Genomic DNA, 25127 nt, shown 5'->3' with positions numbered 1-25127 from the left:
AAGAACTTGTGCAATGCGACCTTTTTTTTTAATTCAGCTCAATCAAAATGGGCCGATTCACCAAGGATGGTATAAGGTGGAATGGTGTGGAGAGAAATGTTTTCTAAAAACATATCTTTAAAGTATTTGATTTCAAAATTGTTTGAATTCAGTTCATTTTAGTTTTTCCTTAAAAATGCATTTGGCAAGACAAATATTTTAGGTTCTACCTCCATATCCTTTTAAATTACTATTTCAAGAGATATAAATTTAAAGCATATTCACTTGTTCTTCAAAATATAAATATCTCCAGCCACATATCCAATGTAAAATTGCACTAAGAGCTTGCAATGTCCTTTCTTATCAATTTTTTTGACCTTTTGTAATTTGTTGGGAAAAGTGCAAATACTGTTCTTTTCTTTATGCTTATTTACTGAAGTAATATTTATTTCATTTGCATTGGCAAACATTTGAAGAACCTTAATCCAGTAAACTAAAGTCATCCTTCCATAAGAGAGGTACCGGTGGGATTTGCTACCACAATGGAGTCACATCTGGCACCAAACCTTAACCCCTTGACCTTTGAAGAACCATACAAAGAATCAAAAGCTTTTTACAGGGAAGAAACACTTTACTTGTTTCTTAATAGAAACTAGAGGGGCCCTGCGACAGACTGGCGACCTGTCCAGGGTGTCCTCTGCCTTCGCCCACAAGTGGCCGGGAAAAGCTCCGGCACCCCTGTGACCCGCAAAGGAACAAAATGGGTTTAGAAAATGAATGAATGAAACTGGAAGTAACAAATGTAATACTCCCATGTTCAAAAGGTAGAGTAAAGTGCTGGAACACAAATGTCAGATGAGTTATTGATTCAAGCTAATCTAACAAGTCTTGACAAGACTCATTTACTGCCTATTTTCATGATCTTTATCTTCAATAGTTCTGAGACTAAGTCATATCAAAAGTGTTGTGTTGCAGCAACACGTTACTTTTTGCTACAATAAAATAGTGTGAAGAATACTGATGAATTTTGAGGAATATTTTACTCCTTACTTGACTAGTAACTTGTTTTCAACAACAGACTCACTGCCCAAAAAGAAGCAAAGGCCATGAGGCAGCAAAATCTTTTTTTTTTGCTTTTAGTTGGTCACTACAAGTTGTTTTATTTTTAATTTAAACAAACTTAAATCACTGAGCTAAATTTACTGTTAGCCTTAATCAACTCAAACACTCTCATCACATATAAACAGGCCTCAGGATCCCTTCCCTCTGTCTTTTCTTCCTTCGTTACTGCTTGCTTCCTTCCTTCCTTCCTTCTTTCTTTCCTTCCTTCCTCCCTTACTGCCTGCTTCCTGCCTGCATCATGTTGGATCTTCTCTTCTCTATAAACTGTATTTCCCCACTTTTGCTCTCTCCAACCTGCTCCTTTCAACAAATGTATGAATAACTACAGTCCACATAATGAAAAATCACAACTTTATTAGCAAAGTAAATGTTTACAGTAAAAATAAATCACAATCAAATTTGTGCAGAAATTTTGTTGCTGTCAAAATGAGGAGCCAGAGCTTCTATTTGTATTACTGTCCATTAGAATATAAAGGTACCACATTGCTAATGAAAGATTTTTGGTAAAGGAGTGTGTATTTCTTAAATACATTCATTTATTTGCTGTCCTAAATTATTTTTTAAAAACACATTATACAGCAATGATGGCTTTGCCGGTGTTGTCTCCTTTCAGCATCCCCATAAAGGCAGCTGGCATGTTTTCAAAGCCTTTGGTGATGTGCTCTCGACATTGCAGTTTTCCCTGTAGAGACAGGAAGCTCTCAGAAAGATCACAACACAAATACGTGCATAAATTCCTTTTAAGGATGAAAAAATATTACCTCTCTGTACCACCCCATCAGTCTCCTCAAGCTTTCTGGATGTCTATCTTTCCATCTGCTCTGCATGAAGCCCTCTACTTTCAGCTCTTTCCACATTATGGCCAAGTGAGGGAACGGCCCTGAAAGAAACATGTGGGTTCTAAATCCGTTCAAAAATATTAATCACCATGCAAAGTTTGTAGGAAACTTTTGTTGAAACACATTTTTATTGTTGTCAATTTAACAATAGTGTCTGCAGGACGGCAATGAAAAAATAATTAATTTAGGTACTAACCTATCTGTGGAGTGGCATCATTGTACATAGAGATGCTTCCACACACAGCTACTCTTCCAAAGTACTTCATTTGCTGGAAAGCAACATATGAAAAATCCCCTCCAACCTAAAGGCAAAACGTTGATTTTAGTTAGTTTTGTCTTATTCATCCCATTTATTTATAACAAGAAAGAAAAATATATTTTTAAGCAAAAAAGCTTTTGAAATTTTAAAGAGCAATAGTAATAGTCATAGCATATAATATTAGAAAGAAAGTTCTTCATCATTTTATCTTATTAAAATAAGACTAGAAAAAGCTGACACGGTGGTCAAAAAACAATTTCTGTTTAAAGTGTTCTCAACTGTTTAACCACACACACACACACACACACACACACACCCACACACACGCACACACACACACAAAACCAAAACAGAAAGGGAATTTGAAAAACTAAATGGAAAAAAACATTTTAAAATTCATGCACACAAAACGAAATGCCATGTTATACAGTAGTTATTCACACAAGTTGCCTTCAAAAATTGTGTATTTTTTGGATTCCTGCACACATGTCAAGATTTATTTGAATATATTTCTTTTATATCTTTACGTAAATGTTCAAAAAAATGGACTCCCCTAACTGAGATTATTTGTTTCTTTGATGCAATTTATTTTTACAGAATATTGTTAGAGAATTGTTACAGAACAATACATTTAAAAAGGAAATAGGTAAAGCAGCTTACATTTTCAAAGAAGCAGTCGTATCCATCAGGAGAAGCCTTCCTCAGAGCCTCCTCAAGGGAAGAGACAGTTTTGTAGTTGAAGGCTTCATCAAACCCCAACTCCTTCAGAAACGCCACTTTTGCCTCCGATCCTGCTGAACCCACCACCTTACAGCCCTTGATTTTGGCAATCTGTCCCACCACAGAGCCCACGGCTCCTGCTGCAGCATTCACCAGAAGGGTTTCACCTTCTTTCAGACCCAGAACATCTTCCAACCCATGCAAGGCAGTGAGTCTGCAGACAAGGAAACCAGTAAAATATCAAATTTTTATTCTTATAATTTGTTTTAATACTTGTACATTACGTTCACACATTCAGCTGTACTCGTCTTACCCTGGCATGCCGATGGCTCCCAGTGCCAGTGACAGAGAGACATCTTTAGGCCAGTCAGAGATGACAGGAGTGAGGTCCTTCCCATCTGAGATAGAGTGGGTCGTCCAACCACAAGAACTCACCACATGGCTTCCCACAGGAAAGGCAGAGTTTTTACTTTGGATCACTCTGCAAAAAATATTGAAATATATTTGGTTTTGTGTCTTTTCTATTGTCAAATGCAATACATACATATTGAGTAAAACAGGAGAAATGTTTAGTTTGTTATGAAAGGAACCTCTGCGCCTCTGTAAGCAGTCATTCTTCTTACTTTGCCACTTGAGTTCCAATCATGACGTCTCCTTCCTTCATGTAGAGCTTGCTGAACGGCCTGGTCACACCAAGAAAGATGTTAAGTTTAATTCCTGCTTTTGTGTTTTCACATCATCACTGTGTTGCATAGTAACACTTGGCATTTACCTCATGTAAGGATCCACACTGAGAAAAACGGCCTCCAAAACGACCTCTGAAAACAAAAAACATCTGTATTCAATCACTTCAAATGTGTGAAGTGTATGCTTTGAGGGAAAAACAACTGTGGGTGCAGCTGAAATAAATATGCCCTACCTCCATTTTTGGGCTCAGGGAGCTCCTCCACCTTAAGGTTAAAGTCACTTTTCTTTGGGAAGCCATCAAAGTGCTTGGCCAGAATCCATGACTTAGCCTGGACCATGGTTCTTTATGTGGGCTACAGTGATACAGCAAGAACACTTCTCAGATGTTCCACTCAGTTGCTAAAAACATATTACCAAAATGAACTGTCATATCAACAGGAGTTTTAAATGAAGCTACACACATTACAAGAACATACATGTATTCATTTAAAAAAAAAAGTGTCGCCAGCAGGTGTTTGCAGTAGAGGTATTACAATTCATTTTTAATTTAATTCATATCAGAATGAATGGTAAACCCATTTTAGTTTACCAAAGTTCAGCCAATTGTCTTCCCACATCATAACAATCCAAATGTAACATAATTAGAATAATATACCACAATGCAAGCTCACATGTTGTAATATTCAGTGTTTCCACACGTTAGACTGTAATGATGGCTTAATCATTTTTTGCTGCCATCACTTGTGTTGTCCTCTGTGATGATACTTGCTCATTTTCACATATAGTAAAATAAACCTACCATGTCTCAATCCAAACAGTATTTTCCAATATTGATACAATCAATTGATTTGATTTTCAAAATGATTTCACAATGGTTGATTTGATTGACAACTTGCTTCAGACAGACCGATCTGGTTGGATCTTATGAATATAAATCAATTTGATTAACAGTTACGCCCTTAATTTGCAAATATAACGATAATCACAATCTTCCTCAGTTTCTTTCTAAAACATCTCTATGAGTGCAGCTCACTGAGATGTTTTTTGAGGAATGCAAACATTTACTCAAAAAGACATTGTTGTTGCACAGGAAGACACAAAGAAAAGGTTTCAAATAAAAAGAATGGTAAAGAATAAACTCCTCATTTCAAACTTCCATAAGTTTGCCTCTTAAACAAAAAAAAAAAAGAAATGATTTATTTACCTGATCAGCTATTTCTTTCTGCAGTGCTGGAATTTGAGAGAAGGACCTGAAGACTTAATGTGAAGCAGGTTGTTGCAGGGCTATGTTTAAGTATTAAAAGATGGTGGGCGGGACAGGAAGGCTTGCTGCTCAATATGACTGGCTGACAGTTCTGTGTGTAGTTGCTAATGCATAACACAAAGACGTGTTGACCTTTGTTCTGCTCTTACACATGCACAAGTTTGTAGTTTGTTCGACAAACATTGAATATGGAGGAAGGGGGGGCTTTATGTGTTTCTATCTCCAGAAATAAATAGAAGAAAGGCAAAGGTTAAAAGAAAGAGCTCAAAGGAAAATGAGGCTGAACAGGAAATTTGGCAACACACTTTTTTGCAATGGGGACTGGTACTATGATAGGCAAACCAGGGATTCAAGAGAAAGAGAGAGGTTTTTGTGCTGGACATGGAATAGTGAATAATGTTAAATGTTTGCAGAAATTATGACAGTTTAACATAAAAAATACTGTAATACTTTTTGACAACACCTCTTGAATCTGGATTGAGCAACTACAATTTCTGTTGTTGAAAAATGTAAAAAATTGAGGAAACTGTTATGTTTTGTTTTTAAAGTCCAGCAATAGGAGAATATTTTTTATCAATCCTGACAATTTAAGGTCATTATGGCTCCACAAACTTTGAGAGAAAAAAGAAAACATTTCACATATCCATCCATCCATCAAATCTGCTAAATGCCTTTTAGGGTCACAGGTTGCTATAACCAACCCAGCTACTGTTGGTTGAAGGTTGGGAACACCCTGAACGGGTCACCAATCTGTTGCAGGGCCACACACTCACACCCAAGGGCAATTTAGAGACACCAATCAATCTACAAAACATGTTTTTGGACTGTGGGAGGATGCTGGAGAGCCTGGGAAAAACCTACACATGCACAGAGAGAACATGTAAACAGATAGGTCCCAGCTGAGATTTGAACCAGGAGCTTCATGCTGTGAAGAGAGAGTGCCAACCACTACACCACTGTGCAGCCTAGTTCTCCACCAGTTAATAAATGGGTTCTATTTGCTTTAAGAATCTGAACAAAGAAAAACATCAATGCTTTGGATGGACAATTTAGTGTTCGGCTTTATTTAAAAAATGTACAAAATACAATTTCACAACAGGATTGTGGTCCTCTGCCTCTACCATGGCTACACCGCCTTTTCACCATGTAAAACAGTGTTTTTTACAACCTTTTTTAAGCAAAGGAACACTTTTTTTCTTGCAAAATTTCACAAGCCACACCATCAACAGAAGATGTAAAAAAGTAACTGTAGTTTGTATTAATATACGGTGATTCTTATCCAAGTGTCTTGAATAAGAATCAAATAAACACAAAGTCTTTTATGACTTTTCATATTTCTACCAACTCAGGGAGAAACCTGGCCCTTTTAGGAGGAACACAGAGCTGGTGTCCTGGAAATGATAAATGTTCTTTAGTTCAGTTAAGCTCAATAAGTGAAATTGAATAATTTCCCATGGTACACCTGGCCATCTCTGATGCCACACTAGTTGAAAAATACAGATTTAAGAGACCAACAGATCACATTAAAGGGTTTTCTGCTGAGGTGCACAGAGCAAGCAGAAAGCAACATTTGAGAAGAAAACACACTGCAAATGGAAGAATAAGAAGAAATGTCCAGCAAAATCAGAATCTGTATAGGTGACCATCTGCTGGGAGTGGTTAATGTCTGACAAAGTCGAAAAATAGTTGCTGGTTTATTTTGTCAAGCACTAAATAGTGAGACTTGAGAAACTAAATCAGCATGGAAATTTAGAAACTATTTTTTGGGTTGGTTGTTATAGCTGGCATGTTGTGCCTGTTTATTCACCTGGCCTTTTTTTTAAAACATTTTTTATGATCCACCAATTTGCAGTGTGCTTTATCATTATGATTCACATTATTTCAGCTTTTCGTACAGTTTGCATCATGATGCATATGAATTCTGTTAGTGTGCCAATAAAATGCACTTATAGTGGGGGTATTAAAGAACAGAAAAATACATTTGTGTCCACTTTAGCCTAGAATACAACATATAAAGAAGAGAAAGCACATATTGTGAAATACAAGCTTAAACTTGACATCAATAGATGAAGTCCTGATAATACATTGCTTTATGGTGATTATTGAGGCCAGGCCCTTTATTGTAGCATAGGATGAAAGGGATCCTTGTTTCACTTCTGCTACACCAAGCCCTTTTTTACAACAGTTACATAACCTACCATGTAAGTAGGTCTGTGTTTAAGGAGTTTATGACTTTGGGAGTATGACTAATCACTTGTGTCAGCATGTTTTACTAAATTGCAGCTTGGTTGAATTTTGCCTTGTCACAGCCTCCTCCTCTACACGCCACCTTCTTAAAGTAGAAGTCATGGTAGCCATGGCATAAACAAAAGGGCAATATTTTGGTGCTGAAAGTCACACAAGTACTGATTACATTTTGTGAGCTCTAAACCAAAGTTTAATCTAAAGATATGCAGATTTTAAATGAGAGGAATATATCAAGTCTTTTGGACGAAAAAGGCCTTTATGGAATCACTGTAAAAACTTGCAAACAGGGTTTTGATGACAGCTCAAATTACTATTAAGTGTGACTGAAAAGGACATAACAAAGACTAGGAATAGCAAAATTGAGAATTTCTTTTCCATCTCATTTTTTAAAACCATTTTTCAAAATAATTTGTTATTCTGTCCTCACCTTTTCTTCTAGTCAATGTAGGAAAGGAATGAGTCTATTATATTTTAATTTTATTTAATTATTTTTTATATTTTCTATTTTTATTCTTGTGTCTTTTTATTATTTTGTTTTTTGCATGTTTGCATCAGGGTCTGAGAGGACAGTGGAGTTTTGTAACACATTGCACATTTGACAATAAATAGAGCTTCAATCTCTGAATTAAAAGAGAACTCTATAAAACTCAAACTTATAGCTGTCCACATGCAAGTTTAGTCTAAATGGAACTAAAATTATCAGGAGTTTTTCTTTAAAATGTGTATTTTTGGGGGGGAAACTTGATCCTAGTTTTGATAATGTAGTTATCATACATCTATACTGTTGTTCTTAATTTACTTGAAAATACTGCTTTGGGTTTGAGGTTTTTTGGTTAAATATTCTCAAGCAAAATAGTTTTATCTTGTACAATCATTTTACATTAGAGGCCATGTATAGGACGGGGAGATCTTCCTGTTGTCTGATGTGATTGGCTAAATCAACATGTCTAACAATTATTGTCTATCTTTATCTGAAGACAAATTATGAAAAGTGTTCATTCAACATAACAATGGAAACATTTTTTAATCTACTTTAAGCAGGGGTCCTAAACAACCAGCTCCCCACCTCTGCTTTAAAGGTTTCTTCAATTAAAGAAAAGAAGTGGTCCTTTTGAAATGAAATTAGAAAATAAAAGAGAGAAAAAACATCCTAATTGTGAGGATCACTTCCAAGGAACAATTTAATATCAAGTGAAGACAAATGTATACAATTTTGAATACTTCAACAGTAATGTTGCTCCTCATTAGGAAAACACCTGCAGGCCAGGAGCGGCCTCGAGCTCACTGACCCCAGACTTTAGCTAAGCACCGGTCAAACCGGGCTCTCTGGGGGTATAAAGCCAACACGTCCGCCTGAAAAGGTATGTAAATGTGGATAACGTTGTAGGTTTTTACGTGTATATTTTTTATTTTTCTGACAAGTAAAAATAAATACAAGAATAAGTAAAAACTCTGGATAATATAATGATGTACTAGCTTTCTGCCGAGCGCTAGCTTCCGGGACTTTTTGTCTTCTTCTTTTACATTTAAACGTGCAACAATAATGACGGGAGACCTTAAAAATAACTTAAAATTTAATTTTGTTACATATAACTATGTTAGAAACAACTTTATAATAAACGTTTGTGGAAACATTCCTCCGTGAAATTAAAGTAAATCAAATATTAATGCTTCATTCATGCTAAAGTAAAGGTTGCCATTAACAAACACATGTCCTTATAGATTAGTTTCAGAGAATTACTTAGTTATAAAAATAAAAATCTAATTTATTATTTGGTGTTTTTGTTGTCTTAACAAGGATTTAGACTCGTTTCTGAATCAATTCCATGTACAAAGTATTAGCATCAGTGTTTAATTTCATATGTTCTTCTTATAATTGTTTGTTGCTTTTAATCTATTGTGTTTAAAACATTGTATGGTATTACCTTATGTTTATTTATACGTATTTTCTGTCTACTACTTTGTGTTCTAGAGCATGTTGATGACAGGTATTCTTCAAATAAACTGATTGATTGATTGATACTTAAGTATAAAACTGGTTGGTGTATTTCTGAAACCAGCTCTTCTTTGTTTTTTCTAGATCCTAACTAAAAAATAAATCCAAGATTCAGGTACAAAACCAGCCTGTTTATCATGGAAGATGGGGCTGGTTCAGAAGACAGGCTGTACTCTGGCCCTCTGTCCCAGGCAGCCAAAAAGATCCTGGCAGTTCTGCGGACCAACAGTCTCGTCCAGCCCAAATGCAAACAACCCTTTACTAGTCAACGAAGTGAAAGTAAGTCAAAGTATAAATCCAGAAAACTCCTTCTTTAAAGACCAAGTCTGATAAAAATTCAGTTTTTGGTGTTTTTAACATGTTCTTGTGGCATTTTCTTATGATGGAGGACATGCATAAAGAAAATGAAGCTCAAAATTGCATTTCTGAATATTTCACAAATTCTTGTGAATCAGGAGCAGACCTAAAAATGCAGTTGGGAAAAGCTTGCAGCTGTAATATAGAACCTACAACAGCTGGTGTAGGTATCAAAAGAATTTGGCCTGCAATAACTGTTCGGGGTCTGGTTCATGCTCCTGCGACTAATGATGACGTCACACTACGGTAACACCGCTTGGACAAACTACATAGCTACGTAGCGACGACATCTGCTTGGGCTCTATATTTTCATTTCACGTGTCATTTTGCAACCTCAAGTTCTTTTCCTCATAAGTAATAATGCCATTTTGAATTTGAAGGAGTGCCTGACATAATTGTTTTTTTTACACCAAATGTATAATAGGGAGACACATTGGCAATAAAAACTTATTTTTCCAATGCAAGTGAACCTATATGAGAAACAATATTTATTTATGGTGTGCAGTCTGGTTTAAAAGGCCCAAATATCAGTTACAAGTCATCCATGTTTCTCAGGAAGAACGGTGTTAGCGTGTAAACTTGTAGACCAATCAGTATCTTAAACATCATCAGACCAACGTATAGCCAATCACATAATGTAGAATAGAATAGAATAAAATAGAATAGGTCTTTAATAATCCCTAAGGAAATTTAAAATCGGCCATCTGCTCACACTCATAAAACACACACACACATTAAAAATAGTAAAATAGCAATAGATTAAAAAGATTAATAGATTCAAAGAATAAATAGATTAATCATTTAAAAATCACTGGGTAAAAAAAAACAAAAATAAAAAAATGATAAGAAATTACTTTTAGGATGCCCTGCCAGTAAGTTGGATTGCCTCCACAAGATCCAGCTTGTGAGCTCGCCCTCTTGATGATCCTGTTGAGCCTGCAGATGTTCTTCCTGCTGGTATTGCACCAGCACACAGCAGCATAGAGGAGAGCACTTTCCACCACCGACTGATAAAACCTGTGATGTGACGTCATCATTAGTCGCAGGACCCCGAACAGTTATTGCAGGCCGAATACTTTTGGTACCTAGACCGGCTCCCTGCTCCGTTCAATTCTGATGCATCCACTGGCAGACAGATTACTGACCTGTAATCTGGATCAAAAGTGGATGGCTGGATAGCTCGGATATTGTTCGCCATTTTGTTCAACCAATAGTTAGATTGGGGTTGTGAAGGGCTGCAAGATAGCGGGAGAGAGTGTAAACAGATGAATGATGGGAAATGGGGACAGGCTTACTCCACACCAACAGTCCCACCCACAACTCGGAGACGATATTCTAGAGAGCAACTACTGCTCTGCAGTCGCCATGTTCTAAAAATGTCACAAATTTTGGGATTATGTTTAAAAACGGCATCATTATAACCACTGGTGATGTTATTACAATAAATCAAAAGATGATTTTTCTTTAAATCATTCTTATACTGTATGTAAACATGGTCAGTCTAAATGAAATTAAGTTAATTAAGTTTCTATTTTTCAACAATTTGAATAAAGAAATAATCAAAATGCAATTTTATGATACATTTTCTTTATATGTCCTCCATCATCGGAAAAATGCCACAAGAACTCAAAGCTTAAGAACAGCATGATATATGTAACAGGTTCAGTTCGGTCGCCGATGCACAATGAGGAGGGGGAGACTCAAATCTGGTCACTGCGTCTTTAATTCTTTAAAACAGCGCAAAAGAAAATAGCATCAGTGGACATCACAACTGCAGCTCCCAGCTCAGACCGCTCACTCCAACTGGTTGTTTACATTCATCCAAAAAGTTCAATAAATGTACAATTTTCAGAATAAAATATACTCAGACACAATGCCATACAATAATAAAACAAAAAGAAAACACACATTTGGTAAATACAGCATTTAAAATAAAACATTGTTAAACAGAATAAGACAAAATGGCGGAGACCAACCTTTAAAACAGCGCAAAAGAAAATAGCATCAGTGGACATCACAACTGCAGCTCCCTGATCAAAGGAAAAAGAGCGCGATCAAAACCGGCACCAAAAACCACATAAAAATATAGTTAAAAGTAAATGTAAATTATTCGAGAGCAGTTTCTTGTCAACTGCATCCATTTTTAAACATATTTAAGAAACTTATACCCGTTTATTTTAACAGCTAACTAAAAATATTGGGAGACTGCAGAAAACGCGACTCACCAGCTCAGACCGCTCACTCCAACTGGTAAGGGAGGGGCAGCGGCCGCATGGTGAAGGCAGGGTGTGTCCCACTAATTGCCTTCCCTGCGCAACAGGTAACCATGTGGAACACATTTTTCTTGTGAAATAATGAGATTAACCAAATATTTATATAACGTGCTAACTCAAAATAAAATAATTTCAAAATTAAATAATCACTGAAGGTTTGAGAATGTTCATTAAAAAAATCAATTTGCTACATACTCCCCTCTGAACTTCTCAAAACCGTTGCATATTCATCAAACTGGACAATAAGTAAGATTTTTTGCCAACAGAAATAATGACTCCTTATACTACTGCGACATATATGTCTTCCTCTATAAAAGAAAAGCAACACTGTAAAGCTGGCCAAACTTCACAATGTACACTTGCAACAAAGTAGTGCCGTAAACACAACTCCACAAAAGGTAAATCAGTGGCTGTTACTTTCCCAAAATACGTAATCAAATTTACAATATGCAGTATCTACAGTGACTCAGACCTTTTCATTTACCTTACAAAAATAAACTTCTTACAAATCCAGAGAACACTTCTCGTGCTTGTGTATCTTTTTTCTGTGTCATGTTTTGTATCAGTCTGTTAACTGGTTTGACAATCCTGCCAGCCCTGGTTCTGATGCGGTTTACTGTATCATTTTGGAGCCTATCATCCTGTCTTGTAGCAACTGCTTCTCCATTGGTTTCCAACTGTCCATGTGGGAACTCTGAACCTGGGCATTTGGAGCAGTTTTTATTGCTCTCCACAAGACTCTCAACACTAATCCCATCTGATTGACAGTCCATGCCACAGCTCTCAACTTCACGATGGTCTGCAGGATCCAAAGGCCCAGTATTTGCCACCCAGTCGGCTGTCCGGTCCAACTCATCACATTCTGAGTTCACAACTGAAACATCCTGATCAGCACTGTTTATATCACTCAAATCTGGAGTGGTACTGAATGAAGACACCGACCCTTGCTCTTGATCCAACTCAATTGGCAGGAAGTTCACCAATAGCAGCAAGTTACGGTGGACAACTTTCTCCTGTCCAGTGGCTGTGTTCCTGATCCGGTAAATATGACACTTGGAGTCTCTGGACACAACGGTATAAATGGTGGAGCACCACTTATCGGCTAGCTTCCTTTTGCCACGCACACACTTGTTTGCCAAGAGAACATGGTCTCCCTCATCAATGTCTGTGCCTTTGGTTCTCATGTTGTATAGACGGGCCTGACGTTGCTGACTGGTGTCGGTGTTAGCCTGGGCCACGGCAAGAGCTTCTCTAAGGTTCTCCCTGATTCTTTCAACGTAGTTGTTATAATCCGTTATCTCGTCATTTCTTTCCACATGGTGAAACATGACGTCCACTGGGAGCCTGGGAATCCGACCAAACATGAGATAGAAGGGTGCGTAACCGGTTGACTCATGGACAGTGCAGTTGTAGGCAAACGTCAGTGTTTGCAACATCTGAGGCCACTTGCTTTTGTCTCGGGGTGGTAAGGCTCTGATCATACTGCCTAAGGTTCTATTAAACCTTTCGGTTTGGCCATTACCCATGGGATGATATGGTGTGGTCCTTGATTTCTTGACTCCTGCTACCTGCAACAACTCCTGAATCAACTCACTCTCGAAGTTTGCACCCTGGTCTGAATGGATTCTTTGTGGGAAGCCATAGACACAAAAGTACCTGTCCCACAACTGCCGGGCCACCTGCTTTGCTGACTGATTGGAACACTGAAAGGCGTGGGCCATTTTGGTAAAATGATCGGTTACCACTAAGATGTCTACACACCGACCCTTCGGATCTTCTGCGGACCAAAAGTCGAGGCACACCAGTTCTAAGGGACTTGTGGTCTTTATGCTTTCAAGGGGAGCTCGCCCCTCAGGCTCAGGAGTCTTGCTCACCACACAACGCTTGCAGCATTTTACATACTCGCGCACACCTTGCTCCATGCCGAGCCAAAAGAATCGCTGTCTAGCTAAGTGTAATGTCCGACTTTGGCCTTGGTGTCCTGCTTTGTCGTGCACACCCTGAAGCACTCGACCAACCAGAGACACAGGTGTTACATACTGGTGTCGTTTTCTTCCAGTTGTCAAGTCCTTACATACCCTGTACAGGATGTTATCGAGTATTTTGAGTTTGTCCCACTGTTTCAGGAGTTTCAGGGCTCTAGGAGATAAACTGCACTTTTCTCTCCGTGATGGACGTCTACCTCGCATGACAAACGTGACAACAGCAGCTATTGTGGTGTCATTTTGCTGCGCCTCCTGAAGGTCTTTGAAGGAAAACACAGGTAAGGGAACTTGACCACTTGGCACAAGTTGCTCCAGGTCTTGAACGAGCCAGGTGATTACTCTTTGCTCAGGACCATGTTCCCATTCTACATGCCCTGACAGGACAGCAGATACATCATCTTCACTCATTGACATGTTCTCTGAATGTTGGGAAGACTGAAAGTACTCGACCTCTTGATGGTTGGCGCTGGCCCTAAAAAGCTCCTGAACTGTGTCCTCCTGTACTTGCTGAGACTCCTCCAACAGGGCTTCATAGGGCTCCATTGTCAGCCTGTGAGAGACACGGCCTTTGATGAAAGGCTGCCGGCTCAAGGCGTCAGCGACTACGTTCTTACTGCCTGGTATGTACTTGATGTTGAAGCTGTAAGGTGACAACTTTGCTACCCATCTTTGCTCACAGGCATCAAGTTTGGGTTTGGTGAGGATATATGTTAGGGGGTTATTATCTGTCCATACTGTAAATGGATTCCCTCTCAGCCAGTGGCTAAATTTATCGCAAACTGACCACTTGAGTGCCAAAAACTCCAAACGGTGGGCTGGGTATTTGCTTTGAGCACGGGTAAGAGCTTTACTGGCAAAAGCCACTGGTCGTGCTTTTGTCTCACCTTCTTGAACTTGTGACAGCACAGCACCCAGTCCATCAGTTGAGGCATCTGTTGAAAGGATGAATGGGCGATTGAAGTCAGGGTGAGCAAGGATGACAGATTCCAGAAGTGCTGACTTAAGGCGCTCAAACGAGTCACTGTGTTCTTGTTTCCAGTCATTGGCATGTAACTTTCTGAAAGCAGCAACGCCACGTGAATTTCCTTTCCGTCCCTTTGGAGCAGCTGTGAGTGCAAAAAGGGGTCTGGCTATGCTGGAACAGCCTTGAATGAACTGCTGATAGTACATGACCATGCCTAAGAATGACTTGATTTTCTTTTGGGAAGGTGTTATTCCGTCCTCCATCATGAGGTCCATCACAGTCATCGCCGTTATGGCTTTGACCTTGTCGGGGTCTGTTGAAACTCCCTTGCTGTCCACAACATGTCCGAGAAATTTAACACTCCTTCTTAGCAGCTGACATTTTTTAGGGGCCAACTTCAATCCATGGGCTCTTAATCTGCCAAAGACCATTTCCAGTCTTCTCAGGGCCTCTCCCTCATTAGGTGCGTAGACCAGCACATCATCCAGATAGCAGAGGAGTGTCAGGAAGTTCTGGTCACCAAATATGTTCATCATGAGGCGCATAAAACTTGCTGGGCTATTGCACAGTCCTTGTGGTAGTCTGTTGAACTCATAAAGCCCCATAGGCGTTGTAAAGGCCGTTAGCTTCTTGTCCTCTTCAGCCATGGCAATATTGTAGAAGCCGGAAGTAAGGTCCATGGCACAGAATATGGCGTTTCCTCCCAAAGCTGCAAGACAGTCTGCTTGGTGTGGTAGAGGATGAGCATCTTTTATTGTGCGAGCATTCAACCAGCGGTAATCCACGCAAATCCTGAGATCTCCATTCTTCTTCCAGACAAGGACCAGTGGCGACGCCCACTCACTTTTTGACTTACGGATGATCTCAAGTTCTTCCATCTCCGTTAGCACTTGCCTTAGTTTATGGTATTGCCCTGGTGGAACGCGGCGGTATGGCAGCCTGAAGGGTCTGGAGTCAGACAGGTGAATCCTATGAACTATGTCCTTAGCTGACCCACAGTCAAGCTTGGTCTTTGAGAAGACATCTTCATACTTCTGAAGCAGCTGCAGGAGCTGACCTTTCCAGTAGTGGGACACCTCACAGGAATCAATGTCCAAGCTTCCGAGTCCAAGCTTGTTTAAGGCCTCTTGGTAATCTGTTGGGGCAGGGCCTTGGGCATGGTCTGCAGGTTCACTGTGCATGATCTGATTTTGCACCTTAATTGCATTTAAGTTGGGGGCCTCATCCAAATCTTCTACAGCAATGCAGGCTGACACCTTTGCCAACTTCGTATTGCGCCGGAGGGTGACTGCTTTGCTGGACGTGTTTAGCACCCTGACTGGGATCCATCTCTCACCATTCATGGTTGCTACAGACCTACAAACGATCACATCATTTTTATGGCCCAATCCTTTTGACGTTTCAACCAGAACAGCACTGCCTTCAGAAATGGCTGAGGTGGCTGGCAACTTGCTCCACACGAGATGTTCCTGCTTTGGTAGTAAAGTCACAGATTGGGTCAACCTAGCTGTCCCAATAACATCAGGGATGGTTTCACCTCTCCACCGGTTAATGCCAGACAACATGTTGAGGAATTGTATTATCTCAGGCACATCTGTTGACTCTGGCTTATTCAAGACCTGCCAAAACTGTGGACTCTGTTTAAAGTGTTTAAGGAGGTGTTTAATGACATTCGTCCCCAAGATCATCTGGTCTCGCTGTCCAGGGACGACTAGGGTTGGGACCTGAAAGGTACAGCCGTACACTTCCATCTTTAAGTCATAAATGCATTTGGGCTTGACTTTGACTCCACCACAGCCAACAAGCACAACATCAGGGCAGATGTCATGGGATGTGGGCACTGAGCCAGCACTGCTTAACAGTCGTTCGGCCTCTTCACTCATAGTACATGACATTGAGCCTGTGTCAAGCAGAGCTTCGAGGGAAACCACATCCTCCACCTGTACATTTGTGTAGAATAAGCTGTCAGCTTTCCCGAGCCTGGCAATGTTTTGGAACAGTACAGTTGTGTTAGGTGGTGAGGTCTGAACACACTCAGAATAAATAGATTGTGCATCATCATCGAGTTTGAGGGCTTCATCATTAACACTCACACTGTCCCCTCCAAGGTGTGAGTACATTAGTTTCCCTGACACTGAGTATTGCTCAACTGGGCTGTGGGAAGCTTTGAACAGTCTTTTCTTTGGTGCCCAACTTCTAAGCAGCCCAAGCACCTTTTCTCCCTCATACAGTGAGTACGTGTCGAATGGGAGCTGTGTCCACAAACTCGGCAGGGGGCATCGCGGGTAAATGGGGCAGGTTGCAGCCTAGCAGTAGAGGGGGTGGGCTGACTTGTCCGTTCCAGCACTCTTTCCAACATGGTAAGAACTCTCTCCAGTGCACTTGACTCTGAAACAGCTTCATTTGACTTTGTGGGATTAGATAACTTGGCTGTGTTAACACTAGTGTACTCTGCGTTACATTCAAGGGTCTCGCTGGCTGTTACAGCAGTAGCTACGTTGAGGGCATGTGCTTTGGGCAAAGTTGTGACTGACCTTTTAGCTTGGTACTCCCTCTGGTGTTCATCAATTGCCTCTTGCACTTCAGTAAGAGACCATTTACTTATGGGCTTACACTTGAACACACAAGCGAGGTTGGGATCTGGACAATTTCTGATAAACATCATGGCAATTTCTGAGTCCATGTTATCCATCCTACCACCTTGGCATTTTAGGTGTCTGTCGGCCACTTCAGCAGCTGTGTTCAGCCTGACCCAGTAGTCCACTGGTGTTTCTTTAACTGTTGGCTGAGTGGCATAAAAATCAGCCAATGGTAGACAAGAACCTGGAGTCTCACTGAAGTAGCGTCTCAAAATTATGTATATTGTCTCTGGTGTCACTGGGGTGCTGCTAGCGGTGCTACTTTTCAACCCCACTTTAACAATGCTCTTTGCTCTACCAAGAAGATGGCTTAAAACCTCCTCTGCTTGTTCACTCTGGGGGAGATTTCTTTTGTGCATGTATGCTTCCACAATTTCAATCCACTCCTGAATGGAGTGCTTGTCTGTGCCGTCACCACGATACATGGGAGGATCTTTGACATCAGGTTTAACAATCAGACTCACTTTTGAGAGGTCAGCGGTTGCATTAAGCATCTCAGTTCTAGATGGCTTGGTGTGAGGGGACTGTGAGCTGAAAGATGGCTGATTGGCCATAAGGCGGCCAGCAATGGACTCGCCTATTTGATTTCCTAATTCACCAATAAGTTCACGTAACTGATTTGTGGTACTCTCACTGGAATCAGTGGGTGTAGAATACATTGGTTTGTGTTTCTCATGAACATCATCTAGTCCAAACAGGTTTTTCGTTATAGCCCCTGGAGTGTCACTGACAGAGGTTTTCCCAAGACTAAATAAACCTCTTCCCCTTCCAACAGTAGGTGAAAACACAAACTTTTCCTGGCTGTCGTCTGCCATAACTTAAAGACCAAAACTAAATATAAAATGTATAATGCAATATGATGAACAGAAACAAAATTCACAAATCACAAATATGTCTTTTCTTAATACTATTCACAAAAGGTTATGTAGTTCAAACTTTGTCTACTCAAAATGACTTGCTAAAATGGCGACCACGACTGAAGTCCACAGACCCACTTGTCAACCAACTTGAACTCCGGGTGTCACGAGCACACAGCAGAACCTCGGCGATCGGCGGCGGCTGATCAAGGGATCCGGGTCACGGCACCAGTTTTATGTAACAGGTTCAGTTCGGTCGCCGATGCACAATGAGGAGGGGGAGACTCAAATCTGGTCACTGCGTCTTTAATTCTTTAAAACAGCGCAAAAGAAAATAGCATCAGTGGACATCACAACTGCAGCTCCCAGCTCAGACCGCTCACTCCAACTGGTTGTTTACATTCATCCAAAAAGTTCAATAAATGTACAATTTTCAGAATAAAATATACTCAGACACAATGCCATACAATAATAAAACAAAAAGAAAACACACATTTGGTAAATACAGCATTTAAAATAAAACATTGTTAAACAGAATAAGACAAAATGGCGGAGACCAACCTTTAAAACAGCGCAAAAGAAAATAGCATCAGTGGACATCACAACTGCAGCTCCCTGATCAAAGGAAAAAGAGCGCGATCAAAACCGGCACCAAAAACCACATAAAAATATAGTTAAAAGTAAATGTAAATTATTCGAGAGCAGTTTCTTGTCAACTGCATCCATTTTTAAACATATTTAAGAAACTTATACCCGTTTATTTTAACAGCTAACTAAAAATATTGGGAGACTGCAGAAAACGCGACTCACCAGCTCAGACCGCTCACTCCAACTGGTAAGGGAGGGGCAGCGGCCGCATGGTGAAGGCAGGGTGTGTCCCACTAATTGCCTTCCCTGCGCAACAGGTAACCATGTGGAACACATTTTTCTTGTGAAATAATGAGATTAACCAAATATTTATATAACGTGCTAACTCAAAATAAAATAATTTCAAAATTAAATAATCACTGAAGGTTTGAGAATGTTCATTAAAAAAATCAATTTGCTACATATAGTTCCCTTAAAGATCAGCACATGACTGACTGTATTATGAGGATGTTTTTTTTGTAATCCAATGAGTTATGTATGCAGTGGTTCATATTTTATGTACAGCCAAGTGCAGCCAAAGTGGGTCTTGGGCTCTGAACTGCACCAGTCAGGAGAAAGAGAAAGATGAGTTCCCCTATCAGTAAGTCCAATTTGGCAGATTTATGCACACAGATGAAAACATATATTCTTGGAAAATTAAAATTCACAATGTTATCATGGGATTAACATGTAGAATTTCACTTGGACTGATTGTATTTCCAGATTATGGTTTATTTTGAATAATAAATGGTGATATATTTATCGAATTCTTTTTTTTATTTTTTATTTTTTTTTTTAATGGAAAATATGAAGGGGCAATGAACAAAAACACCTTTTAGCAAATATCCGAGCAGGATGAGGATCAGCAAATGGTTCTTGTGTTGAAGAATCTGCAGACTGGACAGTGAAGTGATTCTATGGCATTTCCCTATGATTGTACATAAATCTAGAAACGACATTAACATTTGCATCGCGGCGGCAGTGACTCAGGTGGTTGAGCAGGTCAGCCAACGATCGGAGGATTGGCAGCTCAAACCCCACTCCCACCCATTCAACTGTCGTCGTGTCCTTGGGCAAGACACACTCCAGTGTGGCTCCACTGGACTGTGTCTGTGTATTAATGTCCCGGTGATGGTCAGAGGGGCTGTAGGCACGAACTGGCAGCCACGCCTTTGTCAGTCTGACCCAGGGCAGCTCTGGCTGCATCAGTAGTTACCATCACCAAGTATGAATGAGGAGTGAATAATGGACACATTGTAAACGCTTTGAGCCTCTGGAAAAGTGCAGATAAATCCAATCCATTATTATTATGATTATTGTTATTATTATTATTTTCATTCAAAGACATCAGTACAGAAAGGAGGATTTCAAATTGCTCTAGATTTTTATTTTTTGATTTACCGGTAATAGCTTTTTAAACTATATTTGGAACTGCTTAGTTAAAAAAAAACTGCTTAACTTTTGTATTTAAATAATTTCAAAAATGGAATTGTTTTTTTCCTCACCACAGTGAAAAAATATTTCTAAACTAAGCCTGACTAAGCGTTTCGCCAGCAGGTGACCTGACGGTAACCCAGTTGTGACTCAGCAGATCTTGGCTGCTGCTGATAGGAACATGATGTCAGATTTTGTTAGATAACTGTCACAAAAGGACCTAGATAAGCTTCAGCCAGGACTGTTGACTAGGATAACTAAAGATTGGGAAAATGCAGAGTCATGACATGTGTCTTTGCATTGCTGCCATGACCTTGAATCAAGTTTAGATTAATCTAATTAATCAGAGGAAAACAATAATATGGGTTATAGTAATTTTGGGGATATAGTTTTATGTAAGTGCACCAAAGCAATGAGCTGAAGATTTCTTTAGTTTTATGAGTGCTTTGTGAGTCCTAAATGTAAGCATATTCTTAATATGTAAATGGGACATTCTAATAAATCTTGTGGCTCAGGCCCCAGGTCCTCTGCCTTTCCACTCCCGAGATGATCTCTCAGACCTCTTCCTCCTGTCAAAGACCAGACAGCTCCTTACCATCCCAGACCTCCCCCTGTTTGTCCATCTGTCTGGGTTCCTCCCTCCAAAGGCAGACTCCTCAAACAGTGACGTATTATCAGCTCTCACAGACATTTTCCATCAGAAATCCATCAGAGTCTTCTTCATACTTGTCCAGCAGGGCCCCTCTGTTTTCTCAGCATAGGGCTCTGGAGTCAGAGGCATCCATCTGTGGAAAAGAGAGCTCTCCTTTCTCAAATCAAGAAGGAGATGGAACTTCTAAACCCCAAACTATACCCTCCAGAAAGTAAGAAACTAAACAAAACTGACCTCTAACTTAAAAAAAAATAGATTTCAGTAGGATTTAGACACCATGCAAATGTTTATGAAAATAATCTTGAATTCTTTTGTTCATCCTCATTTTCTGTCTTTTTTAAAGTCCTCATAGAAGAACAGAGCCATCTTTCACTTTTGGTAAATCATCAGATGAGGAGATCTTCAGTAAAATGTTGTCTACTACACCAAAACATCTGCCAATATGTCCTGAAGTCTTTCAAGAGTCAGATAAACCGTCAGATGAAGGGAACCACTCTGTAAAGGAAATGGACATCTCTGGTGCTTCATTCAGTCCAGGAAAGTGGAAACAGTCTAACCTTGTTGAAGAAACTGCCTCTGGAACGGAAATACACTTTCAGATGTCAGAGTCTAAGGCATTTGAACCAGAACATGTACTAACTTTTGCAAACGTGCCTGAAGCTGAGGAGAGGAACCACACAGAGTTGGAGTTTGGATCTTTACATGTTCAGCTGGAAGACACCGGTACCTGTTATCCAAAAAGACAAACAGTGGGAGGTGAAAGTGACCACAGAGCAGTGGAACAGACTGAGTTACGCTCTAAGCTGATGATGGAGAGAGGACAGCTCCAATGTTCTGACATCCAGCTGCAAAAGAAAGAGTGTGAGAGAAACTGTGAAGAGTCACATCCAACAGACGCGGAGACAGGGAAGACGAGACAGGGCAGACATGTTCAACTTTTCTGTCATGATCAGAGGAGTCCCTCAGCTGGTAAGCAGATGCATGAAGTGTTTTGGTAATCCACTTTATAGGAGAAATTGGGTTTAGAATTAATATATATTTAAAAAAAGAAAATGTTTGATTTTTTTTTTAGTTCAAAACTGGGACTTTTGTTCTCATTTATTTTTAGTGCCAATTGCACCAAAAGGTTAATGTCCCCCAGGGACAAACTTAGAGAAATGCTGCGTTCGTGTGGTGTTAGAATGATCGCTAAAATTACTGTCCAACTCAGAAAACACACATGATTGTCAGAAAAACTACACAGTCTTGCAACACCACATTAATGCAGAATAACTTAAACGCAGGATTTTTGTTTTTGTAGTGCAATATCTAAGGGTAGACACTAGAATTACAGGGAAAATAAAACATTATCAAGGATTATCAATTTCAGTTATTCCAGTTTGGCGCTCCATATTAAATAGTTTAACTGGTTGCATATGGCTCTGGGGCCGTAGTCTGCCCACCCCTGCCTTGAATTTTCCCTAATTGTTATTATGTGGGCCTGAAACGTACTGTCTACCTGTCTACCTGTCTACCTTTACCCAACAGTAGCTGGGTTGTCTCCAGGAGCCCTGTGGTCCTGAAAAGGATTCAGCGGTTTCTGAAAAAGGATGGATGGATGGATGGATGGAAGATTTGATCTTTTTAAGTAAATCTATGTGGTTTAAATATCTGTTTTATTTTTATTTGAACTTAAAAAGGATATTTGCACTTCTAATCTATATTGGTTGTTCGCACAAATGCTCATTTAGTTGAGACTGTTTTAATGAGATGCTTCAATGTTTTTGGGATGGATTTTCTCTTTTTGTACAACAACTGCAGGGGGCGCTAAAGCATGTCAAATGTAGTCAAACTGCAACCTTCTTTTTCTGCTGAGTGGCAGTGATTACATGGCACAAATGAAGAGACCTGGTCTAAATTAAGCTGTGCCGGCTCACTTTGGCAGATACATGAAGATAACGCTGAGTCAGCTTAAGCCTAAAAACATCCACAGAGACACTCTCAACTTTTATTTTATTGCGTCAGATTGATCTTCTCCAGGATTTACAGAGTTAGCCAGGCTTACTCAGTCACATACTGCTGACTTTACGGAGTGCATGTTCCTCAAACTTGCTCACATTAGAGCAGAACTTTATTGATTTTCGGATGGCAACAATGACCAAAAGTGCTGTTAATCCTCCTCTTTTAGAGGTTTCAGATGGAGAGTGGTGTCTCGTGCCAACATTGTCCCAGGTGTGTGGGACACAACCATCAGTGTTCAGAGCTCCATGTCTCCTTGACAACCAACAGCACGGTGCCAATGAACATGTGAGTTTCTATGGAGAAGAAGGTGCATCACTTTAGAGTGTCAGCAATCTAGAAATTAATGATTTATTTACTAATGTCATTGGATTTCAATAAAGACAAGAATTAAATTTGTAAAGTTACACATTTCAAATCTACTTTGAAGCTTTTTTTATAAAAATATTCTTGCTTCTGTCTGGACATATCCTGACATATACTGTATATTTGTCATGTAATCTCCTTAGTTAGTACTGTTTTGAATCTGAAATAGCTTTTTTCTAAACTTTTTTTTTTACATCTCACCTTATATCTTAAGATTTATGCTTAATTGTAACTTTTTATTTATTTATATTTTGTCCAAACTACCAAATATTGCTATTGATGTCTTTGATCTGTATGTATCAGTGGAGGAGAACTGTGACCTTCTAGGAAAGAAAGGCAGATGAGGGAGATCGATGTAAAGAATGAATTGTTAGTGAGAAAGCAAAACACCAAAGGATGCAGCAGGACATCTAAGGAGCATAAAAACGGCTGAGGATCGAAGAGAAAAGACCGAAACAGTGCCAGGCTTCACCCTATTGCTGGAATCAGCATTAAAAATCCCTCCTTGTTTTCTTTCTCACACTTTAACATGTCCAGCACTGGGCTGCAGGCCATGGCCTGCCTTGGCTCTCTATCTATATCTGTAGCACAGCACCCTGGAGACTTTAGTGATTTGTTAGCAAGAAGATGAGTTGCTTTTGCTGGAAACTCGAGATTGCTCTGCTCAAGAGGATAATCCACAAAAGTTGAACTCAATGTAACTAAGCAGCCATTATATTTTTTAAATTCTCACCCTTTTTTAACTCAAAGTCAGTCCATCTATTCAGAATAAAGCCTAATGGGATTTTATATTGAGTGTAGGAATAGTATCAAGGAGCTAAAATTTGAAATGCCAGACTAATTTCTGGTAAAGTTACCTATTATTGCTCTTGATAAAGACACAATTGATTATCAAGTAATGCTACATTAGGATTGGACTGATTTTCATTTTTAAACAATATATCTTAAACATAACATATTTGTTCCCTTTGTTGACTATTACAAGTAAACACTACTCATATTTAGATTTCTTTTCAATTTACAAGTCAATTTATAGGAGGGAAATTTCATCTGTTAATGCCTTAGTCAGACCTGCACCTACGGGTGGTCTCCGTCTGAGGGCACACAAGGGAAATTTTAAGACAGCACTGTGAACCCGTAGAGAGAATATGTTCATGCATATTTTTTCTATGGGCATGCTGCGGGTGACAGGTCATAGTGAACACTTGTAAGGGTGAGTAAAGGAGAAGTTGGTGAGACGCAGGGACGTTGTATGGATGTTTCGATCAGAAACCAGAAAAGTGCATGCTCTGTGTATTACAGGAAAATAGAAAATTAGACCATCAAAGAGCATTTTGTATGGGCATCCTATTGGAGTCTGACGGGCACTTATGTATCACCTGCACCCCTCCTGGGTGCAGAATTTGTCTACAGTTAGTAAGGTGCCAGTTCTCACACTTTACTAAAGACTTAAGTTCGGCAATAAGGCGCCATACAGCAGCATCGCCCCTATGTTATTAGTGCATACAACTTGCATTATTCTAATAAATACTTCACGGTACACTTGCCACACGTACAACAACCGCTTTCATGACATCCATTAAGCCTCAAGGAAACTGCAAGATGCAGCTGCTCCTCTTTACAACCCTCCACCGCCCCGAACAACCCAAAAGGCTTTTGGTGACTACGGCTTTTGCTATTGGATCTTTTAGAAACTCAAATAAATTTATTCCACTAAAAAGTGAACAAATAAACTTAGATGTGTTTTTTTTTTCTTTTGCAGTGAAATCATTGTAATTTATTTACAGTTTCATGACCGTTTACATTGGCTAGTGAGATTTGCCTAAAGAAACATTTAGCTAAAGTTTCATAAGTTATCTGGA

General features: G+C 39.6%; 2 protein-coding genes across 18 annotated transcripts in view; one reads left to right on the top strand and one right to left on the bottom strand.

Annotated features, from left to right (window-relative positions):
- Positions 1–1438: 1438 nt before the first annotated feature.
- LOC101158478 (prostaglandin reductase 1) lies at positions 1439–4898 on the bottom strand. 2 transcript variants are annotated; one of them, XM_020710484.3, is made up of 9 exons: positions 4811–4898; positions 3839–4005; positions 3692–3737; positions 3543–3602; positions 3233–3400; positions 2860–3133; positions 2137–2242; positions 1863–1981; positions 1439–1783 (listed from the first exon to the last, which is right to left on the bottom strand). In XM_020710484.3, exons 2-9 carry the CDS (start codon positions 3942–3944, stop codon positions 1673–1675), a joined length of 990 nt encoding a protein of 329 aa, XP_020566143.1. In that variant the 5' UTR covers positions 3945–4005; positions 4811–4898; the 3' UTR covers positions 1439–1672. The 2 variants fall into 2 exon arrangements, with proteins under 2 accessions (XP_020566143.1, XP_023804660.1); XM_023948892.2 differs by having other exon boundaries at positions 3839–3959; positions 4811–4895.
- Positions 4899–8337: 3439 nt separating this feature from the next.
- The window catches only part of poln (polymerase (DNA directed) nu), a 79032-nt gene continuing 62242 nt past the window's right edge, over positions 8338–25127 (top strand). For 13 of the 16 annotated variants that reach the window (XR_013650897.1, XR_002875244.2, XR_002875243.2 and 10 more), the window contains exons 1-6: positions 8338–8478; positions 9198–9392; positions 19341–19416; positions 20765–21112; positions 21245–21870; positions 23069–23187. Coding sequence is in view for 9 of the 16 variants with exons in the window: in XM_078935907.1 (XP_078792033.1) it covers positions 9251–9392; positions 19341–19416; positions 20765–21112; positions 21245–21870; positions 23069–23187 (1311 nt within the window). In the remaining 7 variants the exon portion in view is untranslated. The remainder of the gene's footprint in view (positions 8479–9197; positions 9393–19340; positions 19417–20764; positions 21113–21244; positions 21871–23068; positions 23188–25127) is intronic. The other 3 variants (XM_078935902.1, XM_078935903.1, XM_023965834.2) reach the window with 3 other exon arrangements.

This window comes from Oryzias latipes, chromosome 18 (assembly GCF_053564925.1).
Source record: "Oryzias latipes strain Hd-rR chromosome 18, Olatipes_Hd-rR_3.1".
Taxonomy (NCBI): Eukaryota; Metazoa; Chordata; class Actinopteri; order Beloniformes; family Adrianichthyidae; genus Oryzias; species Oryzias latipes.
Note: the sequence above shows the minus strand (reverse complement) of the source record. Positions and strands in the feature narration are given on the sequence as shown.